General features: G+C 44.4%; 1 protein-coding gene across 1 annotated transcript; it reads left to right on the forward strand.

Annotated features, from left to right (window-relative positions):
* On the forward strand, positions 1 to 27,883 carry atp9a (ATPase phospholipid transporting 9A). The gene is made up of 28 exons (XM_027288703.1): positions 1 to 176; positions 2,458 to 2,605; positions 4,610 to 4,723; positions 4,861 to 4,969; positions 5,966 to 6,024; positions 6,861 to 6,912; positions 7,993 to 8,087; positions 8,984 to 9,064; positions 9,627 to 9,702; positions 10,029 to 10,105; positions 10,246 to 10,406; positions 10,487 to 10,629; positions 11,300 to 11,412; positions 12,047 to 12,256; positions 14,576 to 14,737; positions 15,232 to 15,324; positions 15,463 to 15,546; positions 16,411 to 16,581; positions 17,498 to 17,596; positions 19,617 to 19,706; positions 19,964 to 20,108; positions 20,530 to 20,594; positions 21,810 to 21,965; positions 23,637 to 23,701; positions 23,953 to 24,061; positions 24,149 to 24,206; positions 25,125 to 25,328; positions 26,199 to 27,883. Exons 1-28 carry the CDS (start codon positions 109 to 111, stop codon positions 26,333 to 26,335), a joined length of 3,144 nt encoding a protein of 1,047 aa, XP_027144504.1. The 5' UTR covers positions 1 to 108; the 3' UTR covers positions 26,336 to 27,883.
* Positions 27,884 to 27,922: the final 39 nt, after the last annotated feature.

A 27,922-nucleotide genomic window follows, 5' to 3' on the forward strand; every position in this document is an offset into this window, starting at 1 on the left:
AAGCCTCCGCCCAGATCCAGCGCGGAGCCGAGGCTGACGGACTGCCCCCGAAAAGCCTCAACCCCTCCGCCGCCTCTCCGCCGCCTGCTACCGGGAGGAGCCGCAGGAATGACCGACAATATCCCGCTACAGCCGGTGAGACGACTGAAGAGACACGACAGTAAACACAGAAATGGGTAAGGGCTCTTTTTTATTTAAAAAAACCAACCGGAGCCGTTTTGGAAACGTTTGTCGCTCGCCGTTAAATACGCGCACAGGAGCGCGCATGACAAGCTAGACGGTAATAACAGCAGCCAGGGTGTGGAACAATGAATATGTCCTGATAAATAAACACGGTATGTGTATTAAAATGTGGCTTTAAACACGGTAGCTGCAGCCGCACAGCTGACATCCTTGTTCCGGGGTGCAGCGAGAAGCAAGTGCCTGACGCCCATGTCAATATTTGCTCTGCTGGATGCAGCTCTGCCTGTCACACTGCACCGAGGCAGGCCTCGACTTCCATGTTATTGTCTCACATGCAAACCCCACATCATGCTTCATGTGCAGGGTTATTTGGGAGATGCACACACACACGCAGAGGAAGGGGGCAGGCCTTATTAAAATGATGAGGATGGAGAAACACGCACACAGGGCAGAGACACTGTATGATGGTGGTGATGTCACCTCCTGTAATAAACACATCCTACATTATGGAAATGAACTGTGGTAATGCAAAGAAACTAGTGTGTGTGTGTGTGTGTGTGTGTCCTAGTTTCTGCTCTGATCCATCACTTCACCTGTCCACCCTAAAACTGATGCTGCAAAAAAAAAAAAAACACCTTTCTTTATTATAATGTTTCATTTCATGGGTAGGACGTGTAATTAAAAAGGCAACAGCACCACCAGTTACGTCCTTTATGAGATGTTATACATACACAAAGCTAGGACTGTTAAATGAGCACAAAACTGTATATATTACAACGTATTGTGTATTATGTGTTCATGTTTTATTGCCAATACAATGCATCAAAACACAGAGGCAGATTCCACTAAAACTAGTTTTAGCCAGGTGTGCCTAATAAACCGGACACTGGTTGTACTATCAAACCAACCTAAGACTGCAATGATCACATATCAGTAAATAAACATACTATTTTATCTGTTAAACAATAGTAAGAATAGACTTGGAGAGGCACGGTGGAGCAGTCCTGTGAGATGTCTGCATGGGGTCTAAAGTGTGAATGGTTGTTTGTCTCTATGTACCCTGGTGACTTGTCCAGGGGGTACCCTGCCTCTCACCCCGAGTCAGCTGGGATAGGCTGCAGCCCCACCGTGACCCCGAGGAGGAGAAGCGGGTACAGATAATGGATGGATGGATGGATGGATGGATGGATGGACGGATGGACGGATGGATGGATGGAATAGAGCAGACTTATTGACATGAAACAGTAAACACAGATGTTACCAGTGATACTAAGTCAAGGTTTGGTTCTGTTCAGGTCGGCTCTGCTGTGATAAATTCACCTTAGTGGTAATATTGGAAACGTCGGCATTGACCCGAGCGGTCTGTTAACATCGATGGTGGTCAGACATGTTGAGCTGATATTTAAAATGAATCAAGAAACTATTCAACAGAACAACAGACACGAAGCGTTTATTTTTCACGGTACTGGTCATAGTAGGAAAAGCTCTTCGTTATAAACACTCCCCTTAACGATAGCTTTGTTTTATTGAATGAAACATCATTAATTTTAATTTAACTTACACCTGTGATTCTTCCTGTGTCTTCTGTGGAAAAGACTTAGTCACAGTCCTGATCTACAGTGTGACGATGCACTGTGGCTGCAACATGATACTGCAGAAACCATGATGTGCTTAAAACAGTGACAGGGCTAATTCCTCTATCTTTAAATACACTGTATGTCTCAGTATATCTGAGCATGAGCTCCAGGATGTAGTGTAGAAACTGTGCTGTTTAAATAACTGAGTCATCTGTGATAAAAACTACTGGACCCGCTCTGTCTGCAGCTGACAGAGGCTTCATGTCCGTCACGCCTACATTTTGTTTATAGTCGCTGTTTTATAACTTGGAGAGTCAATTATTAATCAGCAGGTCACCGAGCTCTGAGTTGATTCATATGGAATGTTTTGTTTAGATCGAAGGGAGTGGCCGCTCTTTTCCAGATGTAGTTAATATTTATTCTTCAGGGCACAATCCCTGCAGACTTGTTTGGTCGTGGGTCTGTAAGCTCGGCCTCGTCTGCAGCTGCAGTAAGCGACACATTAACTAAGAGATGTGAGAGGAAGTTCATTAAAAATGGAGCCATTACCTCGACACAGCTCAGGGTTATCAGTCGACTACGGAATCGAAGCGAGGCAGCCGGATTTAATCAAGTAAATCATCGGCGCTGAGTTGTTTTTTTTGTAGCTCTCTCAACGTGATATTCATTAACCTCCCCCCCGCCTCTTTCCTCTCAGGTGCTGCCCGTGGTCGAGCTGTTGTGGCATGGGCGACTTCCGTCCCCGCACTGTGTGGCTCGGCCACCCAGAAAAGAGGGAGCAGAGGTACCCCAGGAACGTCATTAACAACCAGAAGTACAACTTCTTCACTTTCTGCCTGCGGTATGTCGTCAAAGGTCACCCCCCCCCCCCCCCCCCCCCCCCCCCCCCCCCCCCCCCCCCCCCCCCCCCCCCCCCCCCCCCCCCCCCCCCCCCCCCCCCCCCCCCCCCCCCCCCCCCCCCCCCCCCCCCCCCCCCCCCCCCCCCCCCCCCCCCCCCCCCCCCCCCCCCCCCCCCCCCCCCCCCCCCCCCCCCCCCCCCCCCCCCCGTCCCCCCCCCCCCCCCCCCCCCCCCCCCCCCCCCCCCCCCCCCCCCCCCCCCCCCCCCCCCCCCCCCCCCCCCCCCCCCCCCCCCCCCCCCCCCCCCCCCCCCCCCCCCCCCCCCCCCCCCCCCCCCTTCAATCCTGCAGCATCATGACTCTGCAAATCTACTCAGGAGTATTAAAGGATATTTAAAGCAAAATATTCTTCATCCTGCTAAAGAATTAAACAGAGCTGCTTCTTTTTGTCTCACTCTGTGCTGCTCACCACAACAACAGTTCACTCTGCTAGAGGAACTTTGCACCGAGGTCGGTGTATCACCGCAGGCGTTTTTTTTTTTTTTTTTTGTTCAAACAGACATCGGTTTACATATTGCCATGACAAACACCAATATTGACAGATAAATCCACTCATCAGTTCAAATTCGTTCCTCGGATGTGAGTGCTTTTAGCCTCCATATGAAAATGCTCATTACTTATTTGCCTAATCCCAAACGACTACATAAAAACATCTGCATGAGTGCCTCGACACATAAACGTGGTTTCATTTCGGCTCGTCTGAATCATGCCAGAGGACATTTTGCAGACGGAGGCGCAGTTTGCCTGGCCTGATACGAGTGAGCGAGAGTTTGTGAATGAAATATTGATTACTTTCTTCAGTTTACACGTCGGCGATGTAAGAAGAACATCAGTCGATCATAAATGGTGGTAAAATGTCTGATGTTGATGGATAGTCAGGTAGCTACATGCTCTGATCGCTCCGGATCTTCACGATCTCATGGACAGTAGTTACCAGGCTGCGTGTTTTTGACCCTCGCTGATTTCCATATGCATTTGTTTTCCGGACATTCAGTTTTCTTAAGATCTTATGCCTTCTTTTTTTTTTTTGTACATGAAGTCAGACATTGAAAGTAGCTCAAATTTGTTTGGAGAGCAGAAGACGAGCGTCGGCCTCTTTGCATTGCAAATCGCTGCGTTTTTTATGTCAAGAAGTTCTTCTCCCTGCAACATGTCGTAGTCTTAATGTTTTCTGTCACGCTCTCTCTCTGCTGCATGTTTTGGAAGTGACACACGGTTTTCCCCTGGTAGTAATGTGGCACACTGGTGGTAATGAAACTGAGCGCAGCTGATGCATGAGTGTGACACTAGCATGCATATTGTTCCTGGCTGGTAAAATATTCCCAGGTTAAAGCTGAGCTATATGGATTGCCAAACTGTCGAGTGTCTAATTACTGGATGTTACAATCATTGTGGACTTTATTATATATTTTAAAGAAGTTATAATAGTTTCTCGTCAGATTTTGTTCCAGAAAATGTGCTATGTTATGGCTATAGATGCAAGTAAAGAGTATTTTCATTATCCGTTAATTCATTTGCAGATTGTTTTCTTTAAAAAATAATTAATTGCTTGGTCTAAGTGTCAGAGAACAGTGAAAATTCCCAGTCACAGCTTTTTAAAACACGTTAAAATTCATCATCACTTTAAATACAACAAATAATCACGTACATTGTTGCCATTTGATAGTCTGTCAATGGACTAATTGTGACATGTATCTTTATTATATCTATATTTATTTGTGATTGATATTTGCTGGAATACTGACCTCCGATCATAAAGGACAGTTTTTCATTTTCTCATTTTATGTTTTATTAGATGCTGAGATGATTTTTCATCCCCAGGTCACCAGAATAGTGAGCGACGGGGTCGATATCAGTCATCAGTCATGGCCTTTAAAAAAATAAAGTCACATCCACAGTAACTTGTCACACAGTAAATGTTTTCCTCCGTGTTTCTCCGTGTTTGCTTCACAGGTGCTGTTCCATCAGTTCAAGTACTTCTTCAACTTGTACTTTCTGCTCCTGGCCTGCTCGCAGTTCATCAACGAGCTGCGCTTAGGGGAGCTCTACACCTACTGGGTCCCTCTGGTATGTGACATTTCAGCTTCGCTCCTCGTCATTGTTTATTGTCGTGATCAAACAATTGGATTTTTCATGCTCAATTTGTGCTCTTGGTATTTTATTTGACGGAAATATTCAGGTAAACAGATAATCTCTCTCCGCAGGGTCTTGTTTTGGCGATCACCGTCATAAGAGAGGCAGTGGAAGAAATAAGATGCTACCTCCGAGACAAAGAAGTGAACTCTCAGATTTACAGCAAGCTTTCGACGAGAGGTGAGGGATAGCGGTTATGTTTTGTCTGCGTTCATATCTTAACCATGTTGCTTATTCCTCAGCATCGGCGTCTATTAACTGTAGGAGCTCGGTCCTATTAAAACTTATAGGGGCTAGGGGAAATGGTGGCTAATTCAAAGCAGAGATGTAAAAGTGTACATAAGAGGCCTTGGTATAAAGTGCTACCAGCAATAAAAAGCAGGAGACCTCTTGTGGTTTCCATCACTTTGCTCCTTTGATGTGGCAGCTTGTTTTACCCATAAACACAATGACTGGTTGCCTCCATGATAGCTGCATATCTGGTGGTTTATAGAAACTTTATGATGTCAGAACTTGGCGTGATGTTTTCTAGCACAGGAAGGCAATTTAGTTTAGTCTACAAAATGTCAAAATATAGTGAAAATGGACAATTTTTTGTCATGTATCACAAAGAAAAGCAACAAATCTTTACATCTGACATCAATCAATTAATCAATGTTTGAGATAGTGACAAAAAAGCTTCATCTTTTATTGAGGATACAGAAAGATATCCACTATATATTGTCCTTTTCTGTAAAACTTTCAAATGTTTTTGTTAGTGGAGTCCGAGCGCTCACGCGAAGCCCCCTCCGAGCCTAATGCATAGCAATATTAATGTGCTTTAATGTCTTACATATGCAAAGCCCGGAGGTCACGGCAGGGGTCAAGGGTCGGTGATCTCTTCCAAACAATTTTGCCTGTTCATTCCCGAATGAGACGGGGAAAAAAAGAGGGGACTCGACTCCCCCGGCATTCTTTCAAACTCGCAAAAAAAGGAAAATTGCTTTACCCAAATTCGCTGGGGTGACCGGCGAGGCATGAAGGACAACAGTTCACCCGAGGAAGACGTTCATCTTTTTGAAGTTTGATTTCCCAAAAAAAACACGCGAGACGTTTGTACGTTTTAAGTGTGTGTCGTACTCGAGATGTTCAGATATGATGAATTTAGCGTCAACTTTAAATTCTTTTGTGTTTCAGGCACGGTGAAGGTTAAAAGCAGCGGCATTCAAGTCGGAGATCTTATAATCGTGGAAAAGGTTTGTCAGACACACCTGTGAATATTTTTTTGGAGTTTCTGTTCAGGACTGTCAGGTTCCCCATTTATATGACAGCGAACAATGAGGGGGGGTTGTTAATCTTCTGTGTGCTCGACTGGTGACTGAGGTGAAAGGAGTTAGTAAAGATTTTGTAATCTTGTGATCAATGCCGAGCCTCAGCCTGTCAAACTCAATGCAACAGACGCGAACCTAAAATCCCTTTAATTAGATCCCAAACACAAATTTAATTACGTAGTGTTATTTGTTATAGTTTCAAACATCTTAAGTTTCAGTTTTTCGGGGGAAGCTGTTGTGTTGCCCGACTGGATTCTTTGGTCTTTGCATGAAATATGAGAAGTGAGTCCTGTCTTCAGTTTCCAGCTCGTTTCAACGCAGCTGAAGGAAAGGTCACACATGTTGTCCTACGCATTGCACTAATATGACCGAGTGAATCAGAGTTATGTGGGTCACATCAGCAGAGGGAATCCGGTAGCTAAAAAAAGAGAAAAGGAATCATCTTTATTAGAGTATCGACCACTTAGCGATAATCCATACGCAGTTCAGGTTTTTGAGGAAACTGTCCAGATGAACCGAATGGAGAATTTGTTTAGCGCAGAGGAGGGACCGGGTCAGGCAGAGTGTAAAACCTGGTCAGGGTCCCGTTCAGGCCACGACAGGATGATTTGCTGGAGGGCTTATTATTTTTGACTGACTGGCTGTTGGTAATGTGGCACATGAAAAGCCTAAAAGACTTTTTTTTTTTTTTTTTTTTTTTTGGGGTGGAGGATCAGGAAGCGATGTTGAAGTCATGTTTTTCTTTCTGCCTTTCTTTGTAGAACCAGCGTGTTCCTGCTGACATGATCTTTTTAAGGACCTCTGAAAGAAATGGTAAACATCTGCTGGTCATTCATCCAGATCTCCACAACAGGCTGGCTGCCTGGCTGCCTGCCTGCCTGGCTGCCTGGTCCAGGGAAATGACTTGTTTAAAAAGGCGCTGAGGTGCAGGGATTAGCCCTGAGCCAGGACAGGAAGTCCTACAATGTCTAAATTGTAATTGGGTCCAGTACTTAACTATCACTCAAAGTTTGAGGCAGTAAAGCGTCTCTGCTCCGTGTCATAGTAAGATGGGCGCTGTAGACAAAACACTTCTCTCTCTTCGTCTTCGGCTACGACTGTTTTTGTCTTTCAAATGAGAAGATAATGAAAAGGAAATCGAGCGTCAGGGAAGAGTCAAATGCAAAGACGGAGCAGGAGACAGGAGGATGATACCTCATCTGAATAATCAAATATGGATCAGGACAGGAGCTGTCGGCGCCGACACAAACTTGGTGCTTCACATTGTTTATTTGCACATATACAAAATCCACAAATCCATTCAAAATAAGCACGCTAATAATCTCCTCACAGGGAGAAAACCCAAATGTGATCCTCCGAGAGAGGCCGGGCGCTTTGTTGTTGTTGCGTCTTCCTGTCGGGGGAAGAAAAACAACAGCTTTGTTTTACTGGAAATAGTGCTCGGTTATCTCTCTTCCATGTGGAGGCCATTAGGTCAATTATGAAGTGCCTAGGCCAGGGACTGGGAGCTCTGGGCAGGATGACGCATGCAGGCCGGGGGATGGGCTTTTTAGTGGATGCCTCCACTTCTGTCCCGACAGTAATATGCAGCAGCTTTGTTCCATTCACACAATTCGCTGCTGTTCATTTGTGACCACACGTGAAATTGTTCAATTACCTCTTTTTATGTATTTATTCAAAGTGGAAACTTCAGACCAGATGTGTATCGGCACAGATGTAATCAGAAACCAGCAGCTTTTAGTGTCTGTTGTGATTTGCACAATCGATCAGGAATAGAGATTTGTGTCCCTCCTTCTGGAATAAAAGCCTGTCTGTTGTTGCCCCCTATGGGCTGAATGTGTTTCCATTTGGCATCAGTGCCATCTCTCGTCCTCTCTCTCTCGTCCTTCTCAGGTTCCTGTTTCCTGCGGACTGACCAGCTGGACGGAGAGACGGACTGGAAACTACGCCTCCCAGTGGCCTGCACGCAGAGGCTGCCGACTGCTGCTGTGAGCCATGAAACAAAAAGAAACGGGGTAGAGGTAGTGAGGACACGTCGAACGCTGCGTTTAAGCCATTCACGCGCCTCCTTATATCGACGAATGTACGAGTAATTGCACGTGCCGGCCGTACTCTCAGAGGAGCGAGTCTGTCATTAGGACACGGTGGTGATTTAACCTGCAGGGTGGCCGGCTCATCACACAGTGTAATGACTGGAAGGTCAAAGGTTCAGCTCAGGCTCGGACTTTTCCAGGAGTTCTTCTGTGTTTGAGCACTTAAATACTCGAGCTGTCAGGATCGTAAACACCAAAAGTCAGTATGATGCAATTAAATGTTGAATGAATTCAATGTTATTGTTATTACATAAGTAAAAACGTGTGTTTTTCTTTATTTGTTTATTTAGTTTAAATAAAGTTTCATACTTATATCTGATATGTCGTCCTAAAGCTGAAGCTGCTCATCAGTTAACGCCAGCAGCTATTCTGCTAATCAGTTCATTGTTTAAGTAAAAACAAAGCGACGACGCGTCGACGATGTTCATTTCTGCATCTGCTGCTCTCTGAACAATATTTGCCTCGGGTTCCACGAGATAGGGGAAATAAAATAACTGCCATATTTGTCAAACAAGTCCGGGAATATTTATTGTTTGAATGTGTCAGTTTGACGACTAACTGTAGCCTGCAGCAGAGCCTCAGCAATGAGAAATGCAAAACCATAGAGCAAACAGCGCCGTGAAATAAATAAAGTAAATAAAAATATAAACTGCTGAAATCCAAACAGGGCATGTTTTATTTAGGACCGTTACTTGAAGTTTGATTAGGGAGGTTTGGTAACGGCGTTTTCTTTTTCTCACTCGTTAATTATTATTCATTATTCGTGTTTTTTTTTTGTGTTTTTCTCACAGGACCTTCTACAGATTAGATCATACGTGTACGCAGAAGAACCAAACATTGATATCCATAACTTTATTGGAACTTTCACCAGGGTGAGTGCTCGTATATATTCCTATTCTTTCAGACATTCAGCCCTTTATATTTAATCTGATGCAGAACAGGATGAGTAATTTCACTGTTGATTAAAAGGAAATTTCAAATTAAAAGTAAGAAAACAATCAAAATAAGCCAATTTAATAATTAGCAGACTTAAAGCACACATGCACAGTCGTGGTTCACGTGTTAAATTAGATAATCTGTTTATCTTATTATTTATTATTATTTATCTTTTATTGATCTGCTTTAAATGACACTGAATTTGGAAACTTATGGACAATATCTACATTTAAAAAAATTAAGACGCTGTTAGTGTTACTGGAGGGAGAGAGAGCGCACTGTCACGGCTGTCACGTTAAATGATGAAATTGATTAAAAATGTATTAATGGATTCACATCAGTACGTCCCTCACACTAAATATTGCACATACACCTATGTCTGAATGGATACAGCCACGATACTTATTGTGTAGCCGGCTTTCTGTTTACAAAACCTTTTATTTGACATAGATAACAATTATTTGACAGTTCATTCTGTATATTTGTCGACTGTTACAGGAAGATGGGGATCCCCCAGTGAATGAAAGCCTCAGCATCGAGAACACCCTGTGGGCCAGCACCGTTGTTGCCTCTGGTGAATATGTGTGACTGACGGAAGCAGCCGATACTAATAACTGTTTATCTGATATTTTGTCTAACTAAACACACACAGTGTTAGACATTGCACTCGTTTATAAAGGAACAAATAGCTCGGGGGAGGTAAACAAAGCGCGCTCGTTCCACAGGATCGGCCGCGCTCGCATGTGCTGTCCGTTTTAGAAATGTGCAACATACATCCCATATCCCACATGAAGTCAGGATTCTAAGTCTGGGAAACATCTCCTCCGTATATTCTGTGTTTTATGTTGTTCTTTTTATTACGTTGACCCGAGGCACTTTCTTTTCTCTCCTCCGCTGCAGGCACAGTGGTGGGGGTTGTGATTTACACAGGCAGGGAGCTGCGCAGCGTCATGAACACCTCCAACCCGAGGCACAAGGTACAGTAGTGTAAAACCGGAGAATTTTTATCATTTAACATGCATCCACAATTATTGTGCAGCTGTGTTTCACTTTGAATGTATTTGATGACTAATGCGTTCATTTGACTGCTGTTGTTTGCCTCTGTTGCTCATGGTAGGTGGGTTTGTTTGACTTGGAAGTCAACTGTTTGACTAAGATCCTGTTCGGGGCCCTCGTGGTGGTGTCACTGGTCATGGTGGCCCTCCAGCACTTCGCCGGCCGTTGGTACCTCCAGATTTTCCGCTTCCTGCTGCTCCTCTCTCACATCGTGCCCATCAGGTGCGAGCACCTTCTCTCCCTCTCTCTTTTTAAAGTGTTTAAGTCCAAGCACTCATTCACTGTTTTTTCACTCCATGCAGTCTGCGTGTCAATCTGGACATGGGGAAGATGGTTTTCAGTTGGATGATTAAGAAAGACTCCAAGATCCCGGGGACGATGGTGAGGGCCAGCACCATACCTGAACAGCTCGGACGCATCTCCTACCTGCTGACGGATAAAACAGGTCTGTGAAAAGCAGCATACATTATATTAATGCGCCTCTGGTTGTGTGGCCAGAACCATCACTGAGGCCACCGTGTGGAGCACTAAAAGGGAATGTGCCATGGAAGTATGTAGCAGGACGGATTTAAGTCGTTTCCGTCCCTAGGGGGGTTATTCTGTGGTGGGGTCTCTGCTCCTGGAGACCTGCTACTTATTGGACCCTTAAATCATAAAAAAAAAAAAAATCATCCATACACACTTTTAGAGCACAACACCTCCACCGGTGCATTTCCTAAGGCTCAAGGTGTTACACGTCAGATTTACGGCCCTCATGCCCAATAAAATGATCAGCCATTTCCCATCCAGACCGCGATAAGGCCGGCGGGGTCCAGGGGGTCAAGCTAATGTACGTGCGAGGCCCCCCCGAGGTCTTTTTGATATACTAGCGGAAAAAGCTTTTAAAGTGAGTGTGAGGATACAGAGGCTGTGTCCCGTCGGAGGAAAAGCTTCTGGCTTTTTTAACATGTTTTCCCGCCACATGTGACGCGCAGACTCTGTTTTAAGTTACTGATTCATGTCTGTAAACGACAAACGTTTGTTTCCGAGATATTTATTTAAAACATGTTTTCTGCTGCGCGTGATGCTGGAATGAATCTCGTGATTTTAAGTGTCTGACTGTCACTTTTTACCAGGGACTCTTACTCAGAATGAAATGGTGTTCAGGCGTCTTCATCTTGGAACTGTGGCGTACGGGATGGACTCGATGGATGAAGTGCAGAGCCACGTGTTCAGCGCCTACACACAGGTAAAAAAATAAAACAACGACTGAAAATGAAACACGTAGAAAAAACAAACAGATCAGAAAAGAACCAAATTCCACAAATCTCGGGAAGGGCTCAAACAAACAGACGCGAGCATTGTTTGAAGGAAAACATATCGGTTTGTGATTATTGTTTGGTCCGATGCTTCCTGACCTCAGATGACACTCTTTGTCCCCCTTGACACCAGAGGTTAGCGAGGCAGGAAACAGGATTAGGCCCACAAGCGAAGCACTGACCGGACTTCTTTAATGACGCGACCATTAACCCCCGGGAACGCACGGCTTTCTAAAAATAGCAAAGCCACGACGCAAAAGCAAATTGTTCATATTTACTTTACACATCTGGTTCTGTTTACAGCGTCGATCACGGCGATAATTGAAATGGGGGTTAGTGAGGCAGCTACTTTCTGAGACTGAAAGCTCCAGAGAGAAATCTCTGTGTCTTTGTGTATTATTGTATATAAAAGTGATTTTTAATCACTCATACAGGACAGTACAGATTATTCCTCCCCTTTCATAGAGAGAACCTTGACCGTAAAGATCATTAAACCACGTTGTAACTCTTCAGATTCCTGCGTGCCCTTCTCCTGATCACACCACCTTGTGTAATCCTCTTCAGCCCACTCATGACCTTCCGGCCTCGAGGGCTCCGGCAGCCACTAAGGTCCGCAAGACGATCAGCAGCAGAGTTCACGAGGCCGTGAAGGCCATCGCTTTGGTGCACAACGTGACACCGGTGTACGAGGCCAACGGCGTGACGGACCAGGCCGAGGCCGAGCAGCATTACGAAGACACATGCAGAGTGTACCAGGCCTCCAGCCCGGATGAGGTATGACTGCTACTCATGTTTTAGTTCTTTTATTTATGAAAAGAAGGATTAAATGCTTCTTTGTAGACAGAGAAAATGCTGCTTTTCAAAACATTAAAGTCTTATAATGTAACTTAAAGAACTGATCTAAAGTTCCCCTGCGGTTCTTGATGTTTTTCTTATTGTCTCTGCACCATTCAGAACGATGGATGAGCAGAGTTTAGCACAAGCCGCAGATCTTTTGCATCCAGAAGTTTAACTTGTGGATATTTTTTTGAGTTTTCTCGACGTCATTTTAAGAGTTTTGAACAAGAAAAATTAAGTTGTTTGTGGAAAACCTAAACAAGCAGACGCAAATAGTTCATAGCTGAGTAATCTGATGTCTGGTGGTCGTTAACAATTTAATTTGAGAGAATCCTTTATTGTTATAGATAAAGATTTCTATATATAGACATGTAGATGTAGAGAAAACATCCTCAACTCTCTGTTTTCACTAAATGTGACTTTATTCATTGTACAGTTGCTGGAGTACAGGTCATATGCTACTTGAATATTAATATTAATGATAATAAAAGTAGTAGCAGTACAAAAAGCAGCTGAAAGTATGAAATACAATTTGATTTAAACAATTTAATAGTTAAAATACTGAAAAACTTTTAAAAAGAGGAAGAAATAAAATAAAAGACTTGAACTACAAACATTTGAACCAACAAATCACGCATGTGGACTACAACTCCAGTCAGACTAACGTGTATGTTTATATACTTGAACTCGACCTGTTGGGAAATGTACACGTACTCTCACTCCAACATCATTTTCTCAAGGACAAACACGGAAAGCCCGACGGGAGAACAGACTTCCGATCTCAAGACGCACGAGTTTGTCATCATCTCTAAGTCTGTCTTCGCTGCGTTCTCACATGAAGGGGGGGAAACATTCACAAGCCGAACGGCGCTCCACGTTTATGTCCTTGATCGGTATGAATTCTTTGAACATCAGGAAGAGGGCTGCAGAATTCGTCGTCGATCCATTTCCTGCGGTGTAAATACGGATTTCCTTAATGTGCTCCCCGGACCATTGCACTTATCCCCTTTTGAATTTCCTCTCTGATAGCAGATTTTGATAGAGCCCCAGTACATCTGTCGTGATTAAAGATCTGTGTGTTTTTTTTATTGTGGGAAGGAAATTGAGGACACTGGACAAAAAAAAAAGTAACTGCTGAAGCCCTGAAAGGTGCTTTGTATGAATTTGATACGATCTAGAAAGATTCAGTTTACTTTCCAGCAGCTTTCAGGAAGTCTTAATATAGATCTGGTTTTGGCTGTTGGATGCATGGTTTTCAAACCTGACGTGTTTTTTTTTTAAAGATATCTGCAAAGAACATTTCTGTTCATACACTCATGCACGAGGACTAAGACTCAAAAGGTGTGATTCATCAGGGAGAGTTGGACTCTGAATCCTTTTACTTTTCAACTCATGAAAAACTCATTATCCGTGTGGCAGCTCTGAGTCAAGGCAGCTGCGTACAGCATTATTCAGTCTAGTCCAGAAATCTGCAGCCAACTCAGATGCCGCTGTTACAAAAGTGGTGCTGTTTGTGGCCAACACCAGATCCAAGAATGCCTCTGGAGTGACTATTTCTAGACTGTGAGTAAGCACAATCTTCATATTTCCCAACCTGGATGACAAACATTACGGTAGTCAGAGCTTTTATGACGTTAAACCGCTCCGGGGCCCGAGCATTGTCAGACTACGCGGTCACGTATTTCCAAAATAAGGAATTTCGGAAAACCACGAAGCCTGCGGTCGTGAAAAACTGGAGTTTTAGAACATGGCGATCTTTGTTGTTTTCTCTCGTCTCTGTCCATTAAACCTATCAACAGATGGATGAAGAACGGTGTTTGTAATCCGGCTTCTGGTCTGGAAGTTATTGGCCGATGTCTTTTTCTCCTCCCTGCACACAGACCTGCAAACACGAGTTAATTAAAGGATGTCGTCTGTTGCTGTCCTTCAGAAACGATCGAACAAAAACATATTTTCAGTTCAGACGTGGACATTTCCCTAGTTTATCAATCAATAGTTTTGAGTGCTAGAAAGGCTTGAGTCTATTGATTAAAGCTGAATGGTTACTGTGCTCTCTGACATGCTGCTCAGTCCAAAGTGCCCTTCACTGTTCAAGTAACAGAACATCATATTGATGAGAAGAATCCCTCAGCAGCAGTTAGTTTTCTTTCTTGCTGTGTGTCTCTGAATTATGGAAAACATAAACTCTCATTCTGTTGACCTACATCCACGTGCATGTGTGTTTTTAATAAAGCATTTCCCCTGTGGTGTTGGTAGGTGTCGCTGGTGCAGTGGACTGAGAGCGTCGGTTTGACGCTGGTGGGAAGAGACCAGTCCTCCATGCAGCTGCGGACCCCTACTGGCCAAATCCTGAACTTCACCATCCTACAGATATTCCCCTTCACCTACGAGAGCAAGCGGATGGGCATCATAGTGCGAGTGAGTGCCAAGATCATTCTGTTTGTGCCTGAGATTTATGCTTTCTTTTGTCACATAAATCTGCAACTCACTCGACTCTCCGGCCGGGCCCAGTCGTCTGAATATTACTAATATTACTGTCGGTCACACGGCTCGCGGTGCCTGTTGCTATGGGAGCGACTGGGACTCGAACACCGACTTTAACAAGAGAAAAACAGATTCATGTTCGAGCATATTATCTGAGAAAAAGCTCACCTTATAATAACCTCTGACTAAGTCTGATGACTAACTTTATTTTTGTTGGCCGGGCTGTATAAGTCAGGAAGCCTGGGATTTTTAAACTCGACTTCCTCGCGATAATATTTTTAAAGCTTTTTGAACCCCCCCGCTGAAAATCAAAATAATTTACGCATCACTAGGCAACACAGAATCATAAAATACTGCACGTGCAGAGTGGAAATCCCATACTTGGATAGTTAGAGTAAAGTTTTATGTCCTGTGTAATTCTTTTTTAGGACGAATCTACGGGAGAGATCACCTTCTACATGAAGGGTGCTGATGTGGTCATGGCAGGCATCGTGCAGTACAACGACTGGCTGGAAGAGGAGGTGGACTTGTTTCTTTTTTTTTCTCTCACAAAGACATGATGAAGATTTGACAACAGCCATTTCAGCCTCTGTTATAAATTACTGAACAGACTTTGTGAAAGCTGCTAAATCCAGATGTTGCTGACTCTCGTTTCGTAGTGCGGAAACATGGCGAGGGAAGGCCTGAGGGTCCTCGTGGTCTCCAAGAAATCCCTGACAGAGGAGCAGTATCAAGATTTTGAGGCAAGTGTTATCTCGTGGGATTGATCCACAGCCGACCCCGAGGCTTGGCTGACGGAGACGGGTCTTGATCGTAGAACAAGACAGAACTTTCACATTTAGTTTGTCTGTGTGTTTAATAAAGCCACAGAAATATCCACATATCTCAAATTACACTCACGCTGGCACTGACTCAAATGCAGGATAATATTTAATGCAGACATGTTCTGTGTTTCCTAAATGTCAGAGTGTGTTGTCGGGTAATTAGAGGGTCCCGGTCCATACTCACCCACCCTCCCACGCACTAACACACACCCAGGCCCCACTCATTGTTTCAGGAGGGCAGGGCAGGGCTGACTCCCCCTGCAGTCTTCAGCCCCCAGGCCCCATTACTGAAGTGTATAATTGTATGAGCAGAGCTGGTGGGCAGCAGTGAGTCACAGACTGAGTCACACACAGAGTTTGTGTTCCTGTATGAGTCACGCTCAGATTGTTTTTGCTTTATCTCACTCGCAAATTGGCCCCGAGCGCTGAAAATGGGCGTCAACCAGCCATCTCGTCTTTTCTGCATTTCCAGCTTTTCTAAAACATTTTTAAACTTCACGGTCTGTTGCAAACAAATACCTGCTTGTTTGTATTCAAACTGAAACTTTAATCATCCTACATGGAAATGTGTGTGTGAGATGTAAACGGTGTGTATCCATGCAGCGCTCGAGGCATCGTTTTTTTTAAATATACCTTTCTCTCTGTTTGTCATGACTTCCACAGCTGGTGGCCATATTCATATTTTCTCCTTCTATTCCCGGCTGAATGATTCCACCTTATTTAAACAAATTAAATCTCCTCCCACTCAAAAAAAACATTCCCGTCCCTCTCCTGCTCCCCCAGGCGCGGTACGTCCAAGCCAAGCTGAGCGTCCACGACCGCTCTCTGAAGGTGGCCACGGTGATTGAGAGCCTGGAGATGGAGATGGAGCTGCTGTGTCTGACCGGAGTGGAAGATCAGCTCCAGACTGATGTCAGGCCCACCCTGGAGATCCTCCGCAACGCAGGCATCAAGGTCTGAGGGGGGCAGATAGCTCGAGGCGTATCGCTCGACGGTAGCAACAGACTAAGAAAACAGAACACGGAAACAAGACGAGCACATGTGTTTTTTTCCCGGTAGCACATATACATATGTTTTTCATATCTATCTACACGAACAAGCCTCATCCTTTAAGTAGAAAGACCAAGACTTTAGTGAATCTGAATGAATTATAAGGAGCATTTTAAGTGGTTGTCAGTTAGCACACATCAGACGGTCGCTATAAAATATTTGACCACATTTTTATGGGAATGAATGTTCGGGTTTCTGCAGAGGAACCAGAAATCTGATTAGTCATCGTGGTAAAAGTTGTGCTGATCATCCCCCTTCGCTCTTTTTAATCGAAAAGGTCTGTTCACCCCCCGAGACACAGAAACCTCATTTCTCCTTTAGCTCCAGCAGTATCCCGCCACCTCGGAACAGTGGAGGTGAATCTGATTTCATTTCAGCTGCTCGCAGAATTTAAAGAATGAAATTTATCAGCTGAAGAAAAAAAAACTTTTAATAATCCATAAAATATGCTGCCAGAAGTTTCCATAGGGATTATTTCTCCTGTTGACGAAAACAGCGGCGATGTTTCTACTACTGTATTTCTCAAAAGTCATCTACAATCTCCAGTCTCGTCACAAATAATCCATTTTTTTTCTAATTTGGATGAATGAATTATTTAAATATCTGTGCCTGAAACACCTGAGACTGAATCCGGATACACTGATATGAATCTGTATGATGTTTGAAGTAAAACTACCTGATGGACAGATAGGTACACACACTTTGGCTCCGAGCAGTTAGAGTCGAGCTTTTGTTATCTGATTTAACAGAGACGTTGTTCTCTCGTGGATTGACTCTTTAACCATCTCATAAACAATCTGTCATTCTGGTTTCCGTGTAGGTTTGGATGCTGACAGGAGACAAGCTCGAAACGGCCACATGCACCGCCAAGAACGCCCATCTGATTACCCGCAACCAGGACATCCATACCTTCAGACCTGTGAGTGCAGCACCCCCCCTCTTTGTCTCTTATACACATGAAGTGGGTAATAATCGATTTTTAGCACCACAAGGTTCATCCCAGTTCAGTGCAGCGCTGACAGTTTTCCTGACTCCATCGACCCACGGGCATCCATCCTTTTCTGTGCGAGACCAAGGCCCATTAGCCAGTGGTCAAACAGCCCCACACAACTACGCATGCGACCCGAGCCAGCATCCACAGCTGAATAAATCACCTCCCACCAGCGAAAGCATCCAAGCCACTGTCAGAGAGAACAAACAGGCCTTCGCTCAAACCGAGAGGAGAAACCAGCTGAACCACTCCCAGAGGGAACATGCAGAGGGCTCGCTTCCTAATTTGTTTTGCAGCTTTCGGGCTTTGATAGTCTGCTTCTGCCTTTCCCCTCTGGAGCCGGGCCAGAGCAGGCGGAACGCCCGCCATATAGGAAGGTTAAAACTTGCGTACAACTGCGGTTACTGGAAGAGAATAACAATGGTTGGCACGGCTTGAAAACCCCTGTCCCAGTGGACAGGGGGAGTGCTGACTGGGCCTGCAACACATACATCTGGATTAGTTTCCTGGTGGCCACCAATGGCCTGTTCTGGATTGACGTATGAATAGTCAGCGGTTGAAGGATATTCATTCCAGAGCATAAGTCCTGTTGACAGATTAACACCATGCCCTGTCAGTGCTGCATTTTTGGAGAATTTCTAAGTCTATATTTGAACCTGACACGATTGTTACATTTCTAAACACCACATGAACGTTTAATAAACCGTTTATGGTCAAACATGCACACAGTGAAGAACTTTAACAATTCAAACAAAGACATATTTTATGATGTTAATATAATCTGTTTATACATCAGCCTCCACTTCACAGTTTTAATGTTTACAAACTGATTCTACATAATGACTGAGGAGACAGACATTTTAATAGAATTTATTCACATAAAAAATTTAGTATTTTAGTGCATTAAGCAGTCAACGCTGCCACATGTACAGGACATACAGTGATTCTCTCATGTCCTTCATGCAAACAGCAATAAACTGAATAAATAAAATATATAAGTTTAAAGAGATCTAAAAAAAAATACAGCAGATATATAATATAAAAAGATATAAACACCATAAACACACAGTGTGGATATAGCAGTATAAAGAGAGGAATAATAATCTAATATAATTAAAGTATATATAGAGGAATAATTCAATTGTATTGTCTTATTCTCTTTCAGTGGAATCATAATTATATAATTCTACATTATTATGAATGATATTATTATAATTACCTGATGTCATGCATAAACATGGAGCACAGTTCATTGTACTGAACGTCAGTTAGATCATTTCATTTGTGATTTTTCATTCATTACTCATATATCAATTATAAAAATTTACTGATTTGTTAACAGCCAGACGTTACTGTTCTACAGTTTGATCCTATATAGCGACACGAGAGCGTTATAATTAAAATATGCACGCACACAAGGGGTGGTGGTGTAAGAATATTACAGTTACAGCCTTGTGTTAACTTCCATAATATATTCTTATTTCTTTTATTTATTTATTTAAGGACAAATTCACATTAAATCAAGATTTTGTAAATGTGCCAGATGGCTAATTTTCAGCTTCAGAGTGTTTTACAAAACATTTACAGAACAAAGACAAAAAGATAACATAGAACAAAAAAAGAGAAATTCATCAGTGACACTATTGAACGAATGATCCCGGTGACTTCCATGCAGTGAGTGCTGTTATACAGGTTTCAGCTATCAGGAAAGAAAAAGTCATCCCCGATTCATACGTGAACATTATTCAGTTTATTTATTTCCAGTCAGTCTTATCAGAAATATTTATTTTAGTTAGACGTTCCAACGTTTGCAGCTGCAGAGAAACAGAGTCTGATAGCTATCAGGATGCAGAGGCTGACAGATTTTCCATCCTTGATAAATTTCCTCTTTCTCGTCGCGTTGCATCGCCTGTGCGTGCGTTCACCAATGTGGTCGCCTGTGCTATAGGTGACAACGCGAGGGGAAGCCCACCTGGAGCTCAACGCTTTCAGGAGAAAACACGACTGCGCGCTGGTGATTTCCGGGGATTCGCTTGAGGTGAGTGCATCTGTGTGTGTGTGTGTGTGTGTGTGTGTGTGTGTGTGTGTGTGTCTGACTTCTCTCTCCTTATGAAACTCTGACATGATTTCTGTGTGATGCTTGATAAAAAGCTCCCTGCCACTGAAGCATCTCTGGAAGTGGTATCTGTGGTTAGAGTCACTTTCTAAACCGCAGCAGGAGTTTAAACTGTAAGCTTAAGTCGAGGAGTTGAAGATCCACAGTTGAGATCAGTTACACGGTGGCTTTCTCTGCAGGTTTGTCTGAAATACTACGAGTACGAGTTCATGGAGCTCGCGTGTCAGTGTCCCGCTGTGGTTTGCTGCCGATGCACCCCGACCCAGAAGGCTCAGATAGTCCGGCTGCTGCAAGAGCGCACTGGCAAGCTCACCTGTGCTGTAGGTGAGTCGAAAATAGAAATCCAACAGCTTTTTTCGAGGAGGGAATCAGTTCACGCTGCATAAACATATTTATCTGTCTGACTCATAGGGCTGGGGGATAATTCATATTGTTGCTTTTCAGTAGAATCATATCACTTCAAAACAGATTTTTAACGCATAACAGTGGAACAATGAACATCTCGTACGTGATTGGAAAGATATTTTTATGTGCGTTTCACCCATTATCTTGTAAATTCCAAACAGATCAGTCATTTTCCTCCCTCCGGCCCCAAGTCGATCTGATCTTTTTAAAATCGGGCCAAATTAAGGGAGTTGCCTCGTGAAATTCACACAAACACAAAACGCTGCCGCTACGAGCTTGTATCGGCGAGTCACTGATGTGAATCCTGACACCCCCGTGGCTTTTTTTTGTTTTCTCTTAGGGGACGGAGGAAACGATGTCAGCATGATCCAGGAAGCCGACTGTGGCGTGGGAGTGGAGGGAAAAGTAAGACTCTCTCCGTCTCATCGCCTCGCGCTGACGTGCCGCTCGCACAGATTCTCGCTTTGCCTTTTCCTGTCAAGACCTCTCTCACGTTAAGAGACATGTGAAGAGACGTGCATGCAGATGATTCCTCTCTGTGATGGATCTATTGTCCGAGTAGAGGAAGTAAAAGTAAGAGTCTCTCTGTAAATCCCCTCTCAAGTGGCCAGTTTGCTCAGATGTGGACCTCGTGCATTTATCAATGATGATACTGCTCGGAGAACGGGAAAGAGAGTCACTCTGTCTGACAGTTATCTTAGCTCAGCATAAAGAAGAAGAAGAATGGTGACTAAATCTTCCGACTACAGAAGCTTTTCCAACAACATCAAGCCGGTTATGTGTGGAAATATCTCTCAGTCGGGAGCAGTATCTTACCTACAGGTTATCCTGCAACATGACAGTGACAACGAGCCTCCAGGAGGCAAGAAACTGTCTCGCACATAACGTATATGCACCAGGACGCCGCCGTCACAGAGCAGAATAAATGTGCATCGACAACAGAACCGTAAAACACACTTCAACCTGGACAGAAACAAAACAAAACTCACCAAGTCGTCTTCCCAACAGTCACTAACGCTGATTTGGTCCAAATAAAAACTTAATTCACATCAGTAGTGTTTGTTTTGCCACAGACAGGCTCATTTTTATTCTAAATGTCTGACAACATTATGAAAAAGATCCAAGATAGATCAAAGTAAGAGACTCTTTTGTCACTGATCATCGTATTATCGTAACTTTGGGACAGAAACTAAATAAAACTCACCAGATCCATCTCTGTCAGCCTTTTCCACGACACTCACCACCTTCGCTTTGGTTAAAGTAAATAAATCATCTGCAGTTTACACCTCAAAGCCAAAGGTTTCACATGGAGGGCCTGGCATGCACGAGCATGCAGTGCAGCCAACCTCTCTGTGTATACAAAGCACAGATACTGGGATGCCAACACAGAACCAAGACAGATGGAGTGTGACGGCGAATTTCTCTGCAGGATTTTCGCTAACGTCGTGTTTGCAGGAAGTATTTCAGTCCGATTTTTCAAGTTTCCGAGTGAACTGTGCTGTGTGTCTGTCACCGTACCGTCGAAACATAATAAACACCCCGAGAGAAACTTCTTTTCAGGTCAGCAGAAAAACTCCTTGCAGCTTGTCCTCACTGCCCTCTGCGCTGTGTGTTTGACAGGAAGGAAAGCAGGCCTCGCTGGCTGCCGACTTCTCCGTGACTCAGTTCAAACATTTGGGCCGTCTCCTGATGGTCCACGGTCGGAACAGCTACAAAAGGTCTGCGGCCCTCAGCCAGTTCGTCATCCACAGGAGCCTGTGCATCAGCGCCATGCAGGTAAAGGACAACTTAAACATCTGTGTCTCATCAAATTGGGTAATTTCCACAAGATTATACAAATGAAAAGAAACCTTAGGTCAGTTTAATTAGATTTACTGAATAAGCTGTGTTTCTGTAAAGATAGATAATAAAGTCCAGAGTTTACATTTCTACAAAATGATGAGCTGTCAGTGTATTGGTATTCCAACAACAACAACAAAGAGCCACCTGAGGGAACCTGAAGACATTTCCAATGCACAGCGGTGCCAAAACTGAACTCTTCCATGAAGTATGTGTTTGATGTTTTATTTTGCAGATTAAAAAAAAAAAACACACGCACAAAAGCCAGAGCTCATAAAAACTATGATCGGACAACAAACCTGCACGGACACACACACACACACACACACCTATAAAGAACTGTGTGGCCTCCTCATGGTGCTAATGCCCTCCACCTGTGAGGATTACCGTGATTACCTTCATATGTGGTCAGGTGTGCAGGCACACACATCAAAACTGGACAGTCCGTTTCTGTCCCGTGTCCATCTGTCCGTCTTCACTCGCTTATCCGGATTCAGGTCGCGGGGGCAGCAGCTTCAGCAGGGAAGCCCAGGCGTTCCCATGCCAGCCGAGAGACATAGTCCCTCCAGTGTGTCCTGGGCTGCCTCCCGGAGGGACGTACCCGGAACATCTCACCAGGGAGACGTCCAGGAGGCATCCTCACGAGATGCCCGAGCCACCTTAACTGGTTCCTCTCGATGCGGAGGAGCTCCTCGCGGATGGCCGAGCTTCTCACAAACACTGTAACTGACCCAGTAATCAAAAGGAGAACATAACTGTCACACATTTGTCATGCAAGTCATTAGAAATGCTGCTCGCCTCACACATTTGTCATGCAAGTCATTAGAAATGCTGCTCGCCTGGGTAATAATGTTTGCAAACACACGTTCGGTTTGCTTCAGTATGCACTGAAACTCACTGAACACTGAGCATGTGCTTCAGTGTTTTTCCCTTCAGCATTTTGAGAATTCAGCAAGAAACGTCGAGCCAAACAATCCTAAAATACCGTCAAATGTCTGAGTGTGTACCATCTTAAAGCCGGGGCAGGGAAATACGGGTTATGTTTATCCACAACACCTAAAAAATCTAAATGTGAAGTTTCGGGGGTGGCCACGATGGGTGGGGTGCACGATGACTCAGAGCAGTCCGCCCGTGGTGCCCTTCTGAGCCGCCCACCTCCCGTACACACACACACCCGACACCATTCCCCAGTCAGGTTCCCATGTACCAGTCCAACCTCAGCCCCCGCCGTGGAGGGACAGCCCATGACTCACTGCATCATGGATTTTGGGGTTTTTAGGGAGGCCCTCCTCCACATGTCTCACATTAACACCGACCACAGCCACAGCTGTGACCTGTCTGGTTTGGGGCCAGCCTGGTCGGTAGGCTGACTGGTTTGACGGCTCAATATTGGCACCGTCCTAACGTCAGCCCGAGTTTGATCTTCTCAAAGCAGTAGCTCTGCGGTGGAACGACGTTTATTGCGGCGTTGCATTTTTATGTGCGCGGGTTTTAGTCGAAGCGTTTCTGTGATGCAACGTTGAACTTTGGATTTGGAAAGTGGTTCTCATCCGTGAAGTCGTTCTGATGAATAAAAAATGTCTCCTTCTTCTTTTTCTGTCTCTCCAGACCGTCTTCTCCTCTGTCTTCTACTTCGCTTCAGTCCCGCTCTACCAAGGATTTCTGACCATCGGGTGAGATACAAACTCTGAAAGGCGATGACTTATCGAGAGAGCATTTGGCTGTCTTGTCCCCCTGGCATTTCCTCTGTGTTAAAGCACTGTTGAAACTTGAGATGGGGGGGAAAATATGAAAGTATCGACCAGTGGACTGATGCATTTCACTGCTGATCCAAACAATGAAATGTGTGAAACTTCTTGTCCGTCTGCCATTCTATCGGGAACGCATCCCAAACGCCGAGGTCACATGAGTCTGTCTGTTTCAGATACTCCACTGTCTACACCATGTTCCCCGTCTTCTCCCTCGTGCTGGACAAAGATGTGAAGTCAGAGGTCGCCATGTTGTACCCAGAACTGTACAAAGATCTCTTGAAGGTATTCACACGCTGACTGACGGTTACAGTGCAGCCAGATGTGACGCAGACACAGAAACATGTATGAATCGTGTCGTCTTCTCCACAGGGTCGACCGCTGTCGTTCAAGACGTTTCTAATATGGGTCTTGATCAGCATCTATCAAGGTAAGCAAGAGTTCATGTAGGAGAGACACGTACGCACAAACACGTGTTGTAAGGTCGAGTGCAAACAGCTTCAAGTCGAGTTCATTCAGACCTCGTCTTCATCCAGCGGTTTGCAGATGTTCAAGGCAACAGATCAGACACAGGATGACGATCAAACGGATGAATTTAGACTAACAAAGATAAAAGAAAGCATCTCGCTCGGCTTTGAAACAGCCCACACACACACACACACACACACACACACACACACACACTCTGGAGGAGTTTATGTCTCTGTGTGGACAGCCTGAGGCGTCTTTCCGATACGGGACATTTGCAGTGAAAAGGTGTTTACATCAAAAGCTACGCCCCGAAACCAAAACTCCATTTTCAAACTGATGTTACTATATTTAGTATCTTCAGTAATATTTGAGTGATTGAGCCCGGTGTCCAAACAGCTGCTGTACATGTCGGTTAATCCTGCTGTACCTTCACTTTGTATGTTCAAGGTGCAAGAAGGTGATCGAAGATTTTTAAAGTACAAGCTCCATCTGAGGGGATCCTCAGAAATAAATCTCATGCTGCTTGCATGCTTTATACTTTCCATTCAAAGAAAATCAAACCTTTTAATAATGTTACCTCCACTCAATAAAATAGATTTCAGCTACTTGGCCTTGGCACAGCGTTAACGATTAATCTATTCAGCATCACCTACGTTTATGATAATGAGAAACTACGAGGACTTCAGGATCAGTGTCTGCGTCCATCGTATGAGCAGCAGGAAACTGGGAAAGTGAGCTGAGGACAATAGGAAATGTTGCACGAGGAACCAATGGGATAGATAAAAGATTAAAAAGGAAAAAGTATAAAGCTGTTTCTTCCTCCTCTGTAGCACATCATACATCTCTCAGGTCGCGCCCTCTTTCCGTCTCTCCGCAGGGAGCATCATCATGTACGGCGCGCTGCTGCTCTTCGAGTCAGAGTTCGTCCATATCGTCGCCATTTCCTTCACCTCGCTCATCCTGACCGAGCTGCTGATGGTCGCCCTGACCATCCAGACGTGGCACTGGCTCATGATAGTCGGCGAGCTCCTGAGCCTGGCCTGCTACGTCGCCTCGCTCGTCTTCCTGCACCAGTTCATAGGTGAGCGGACGCAAACGCACGGGCATGAACCCGAGACGAGAAAACACGCAGCCTGAGTGATGTTATTGTGCTTTTGCTGACCTTGGAATAGTACGTCAGCAGTAAGGGGGGACCCGCTCGTTCATATTATGCCTCCGGTGTACAACAAGCTGTGGTATGCTGGATATTAGGAAGGCTAAAGGTGAGTGCATTGGCATACTGTAGTATCAAAGAGGAAATGCCTACAGTCCTGTCAGCTTCCTGTGGACTGCAGAGGTCCGTGTGTTTGTCACAGTAAAGGTGTGTTTGGTAGAAATGAATATTCTCCTCAGTGTGGATAGAAACAGCTTGTGCAGCACAAAATCGGCTGTATCGTTACAGCCTACGTGTTGCCACACTATTGGACATTTATTTACTCGAGTTTGCAAGAAAAAAAAAAGCCAATTTTAGTAGCGCCGTGTTAAGAGTCATGACATACACAATACCCAAACCGAGAGCTTTTCAAGCCTTTATTTTGAGCTTTATGTGGGGTGTGGAGTTCCATTTTCAGCCTCCGATCTGGACCGCGGACGATCATGACTGGCATGCGGTCAAGTGTAACCTTTTTTTGGGACATTCCTCCCTCTTGAAGTCGAGTCAGGAATAGATTTTTTTAAAAGGCTATTCTTCTGTTTTTACATGTGCAGTTTACACACTCTGTTGGACGTTTGTTTGTTGGGTCTCCCACGTTCAAGATTTTGTACATGTAACCTCAGAGCTTCACTGAGGGATCATCGAGTTTGTCAGTGTCAGAGTGATCCAGTGAGAGTTGCATGCACACCCATGTAACGTTTGAATGTTTGTCTCTGTCCTGCAACCTCGCTCTGACCTTTGCCTCTCCGTCCTCGCCAGACATATACTTCATCACCACGGTGTCGTTCCTGTGGAAGGTGACCGCCATCACGCTGGTGAGCTGTCTGCCCCTTTACATCCTCAAGTACCTCCGCAGACGCTTCTCCCCGCCCAGCTACTCCAAGCTGACCTCTTAAAGACTGAGAGGAGACCTCCGGCCTCATTTACCGTACGGAAAAGAAAAAAAAAACCCATAAAGGCGTCCTGTCAAACACGGATCCATCCTCCTTTAATTAGTTCTGAAGTGTGCCAGGGACAGAGAGGGAGTGTTACTTGCTTACACGTGTTTGATGCAAAGACTAACTGATGATTTGTGTCAGCTGTCAACAGAAATGTAAAGATGTAACGTAACGTGCAGCTTTTTCTAGCCCGTACGTGCGAAATGAACGAAGGTTCGACCCGAATCACGCAGGTCCGGTTTGTTTCATAATGTCAAAACTCACACGAAGTGGAAAAGTTTTGTCGGGTCTGTGGATGTGTCACTCGAGGCTGGAAACTTAATTTTCTCTAATTTCCATTTCAGTTTTTATTGTCAGACACCGAAACCGACGTCGCATTCTCACTCAGGACTTGATTCACACTCTCCTTAAACAGTGATGTCTAAATGGAGTTTGAGAGTTACACGGTTAAAAAAAAAAAGAAAGAAGTTTACTGGCTAGACTTTGCATAAAACACACGTCTGCAAGTTTGTGTATTTGTTTATGCGTCACCGCGATGCTGCGGCCCAACACGGCGGAGGTGGTGTGGTTGTTTATTTTAGCATGACCCCGTGGCGTCTGATGTTAAATCTGTCTTTGTGTCTTTGTACGGACCCTGAGTTGTTAGTGTTTGTGGAGCGCGGTCCAAACGGCCACAAAGGAGCGTTGGTTTATTTGCAGTCCCCCACCCCCCCAGAAAAAAAACCTTCCTCCGAGGGCTCCCGGCTGGCTGTGAGGGAATGCTGCAGCCTTCTCATGTGGCCACCACCGGCCACGCTTAAGCATTGCATGATGACTCACTGTAACGGTGACCTAAAGCCATAACTGAAAATACCCCGGTGACCAACGTCCCCCTCACCTCGCCCTCTCGCTGCTCACTTTGACTAACCTCGAGTGTGAAAAGAAGAAGAAAAAAGGGATCAAATCACTTCTCATAAGTCAGATACAATGTGAATAATGTCAATAAGTATTACTACTGCACATCCCATATGATCGTACGCTCCTGTTTCATTTCTTTTAGTGGTGTGACGGTGGAGATCCTGTAAATAACGAGTAACTGACAGAATAACACGACCACAAATTCAATTTAAAAAAAAAAACTTTTCTCACTTTCCTGAATCTGTAACGTGTCAAACGGAGCATCCAGGGTGCCATAACCGAATCATCGCAGCGTGTTTCAGTTCATCTTCTAATCTCCACCGAACAAACAAAAGTTTGCACAGAGCTTTTTCTTTTTTGTACGACTTGATTATTCTATTTTTTATGTTGTAATAGAAGTCCAAAAACATGATGAATGAAGCTAAAATGATTGTGTTGCTTGTAAATAACCTGTTTAATATTATTATTATTTTTTATTTATTAACATGTTTTATTTAATGGCGTTGATTGCACTGAGCAATGAGCAGAACAAAAAAAATAATAATTAAAAAAAAAGGGAGAATTGTGTCGATGTCGTGCTGATGATTAATAAATCTCATGTTTTCTTTTCTCGTGCCTTCCTTTTTCTTTCCTCAGAGTTTTTAACAC

Source organism: Larimichthys crocea, chromosome XV (genome assembly GCF_000972845.2).
Source record: "Larimichthys crocea isolate SSNF chromosome XV, L_crocea_2.0, whole genome shotgun sequence".
Lineage (NCBI taxonomy): Eukaryota > Metazoa > Chordata > Actinopteri > Sciaenidae > Larimichthys > Larimichthys crocea.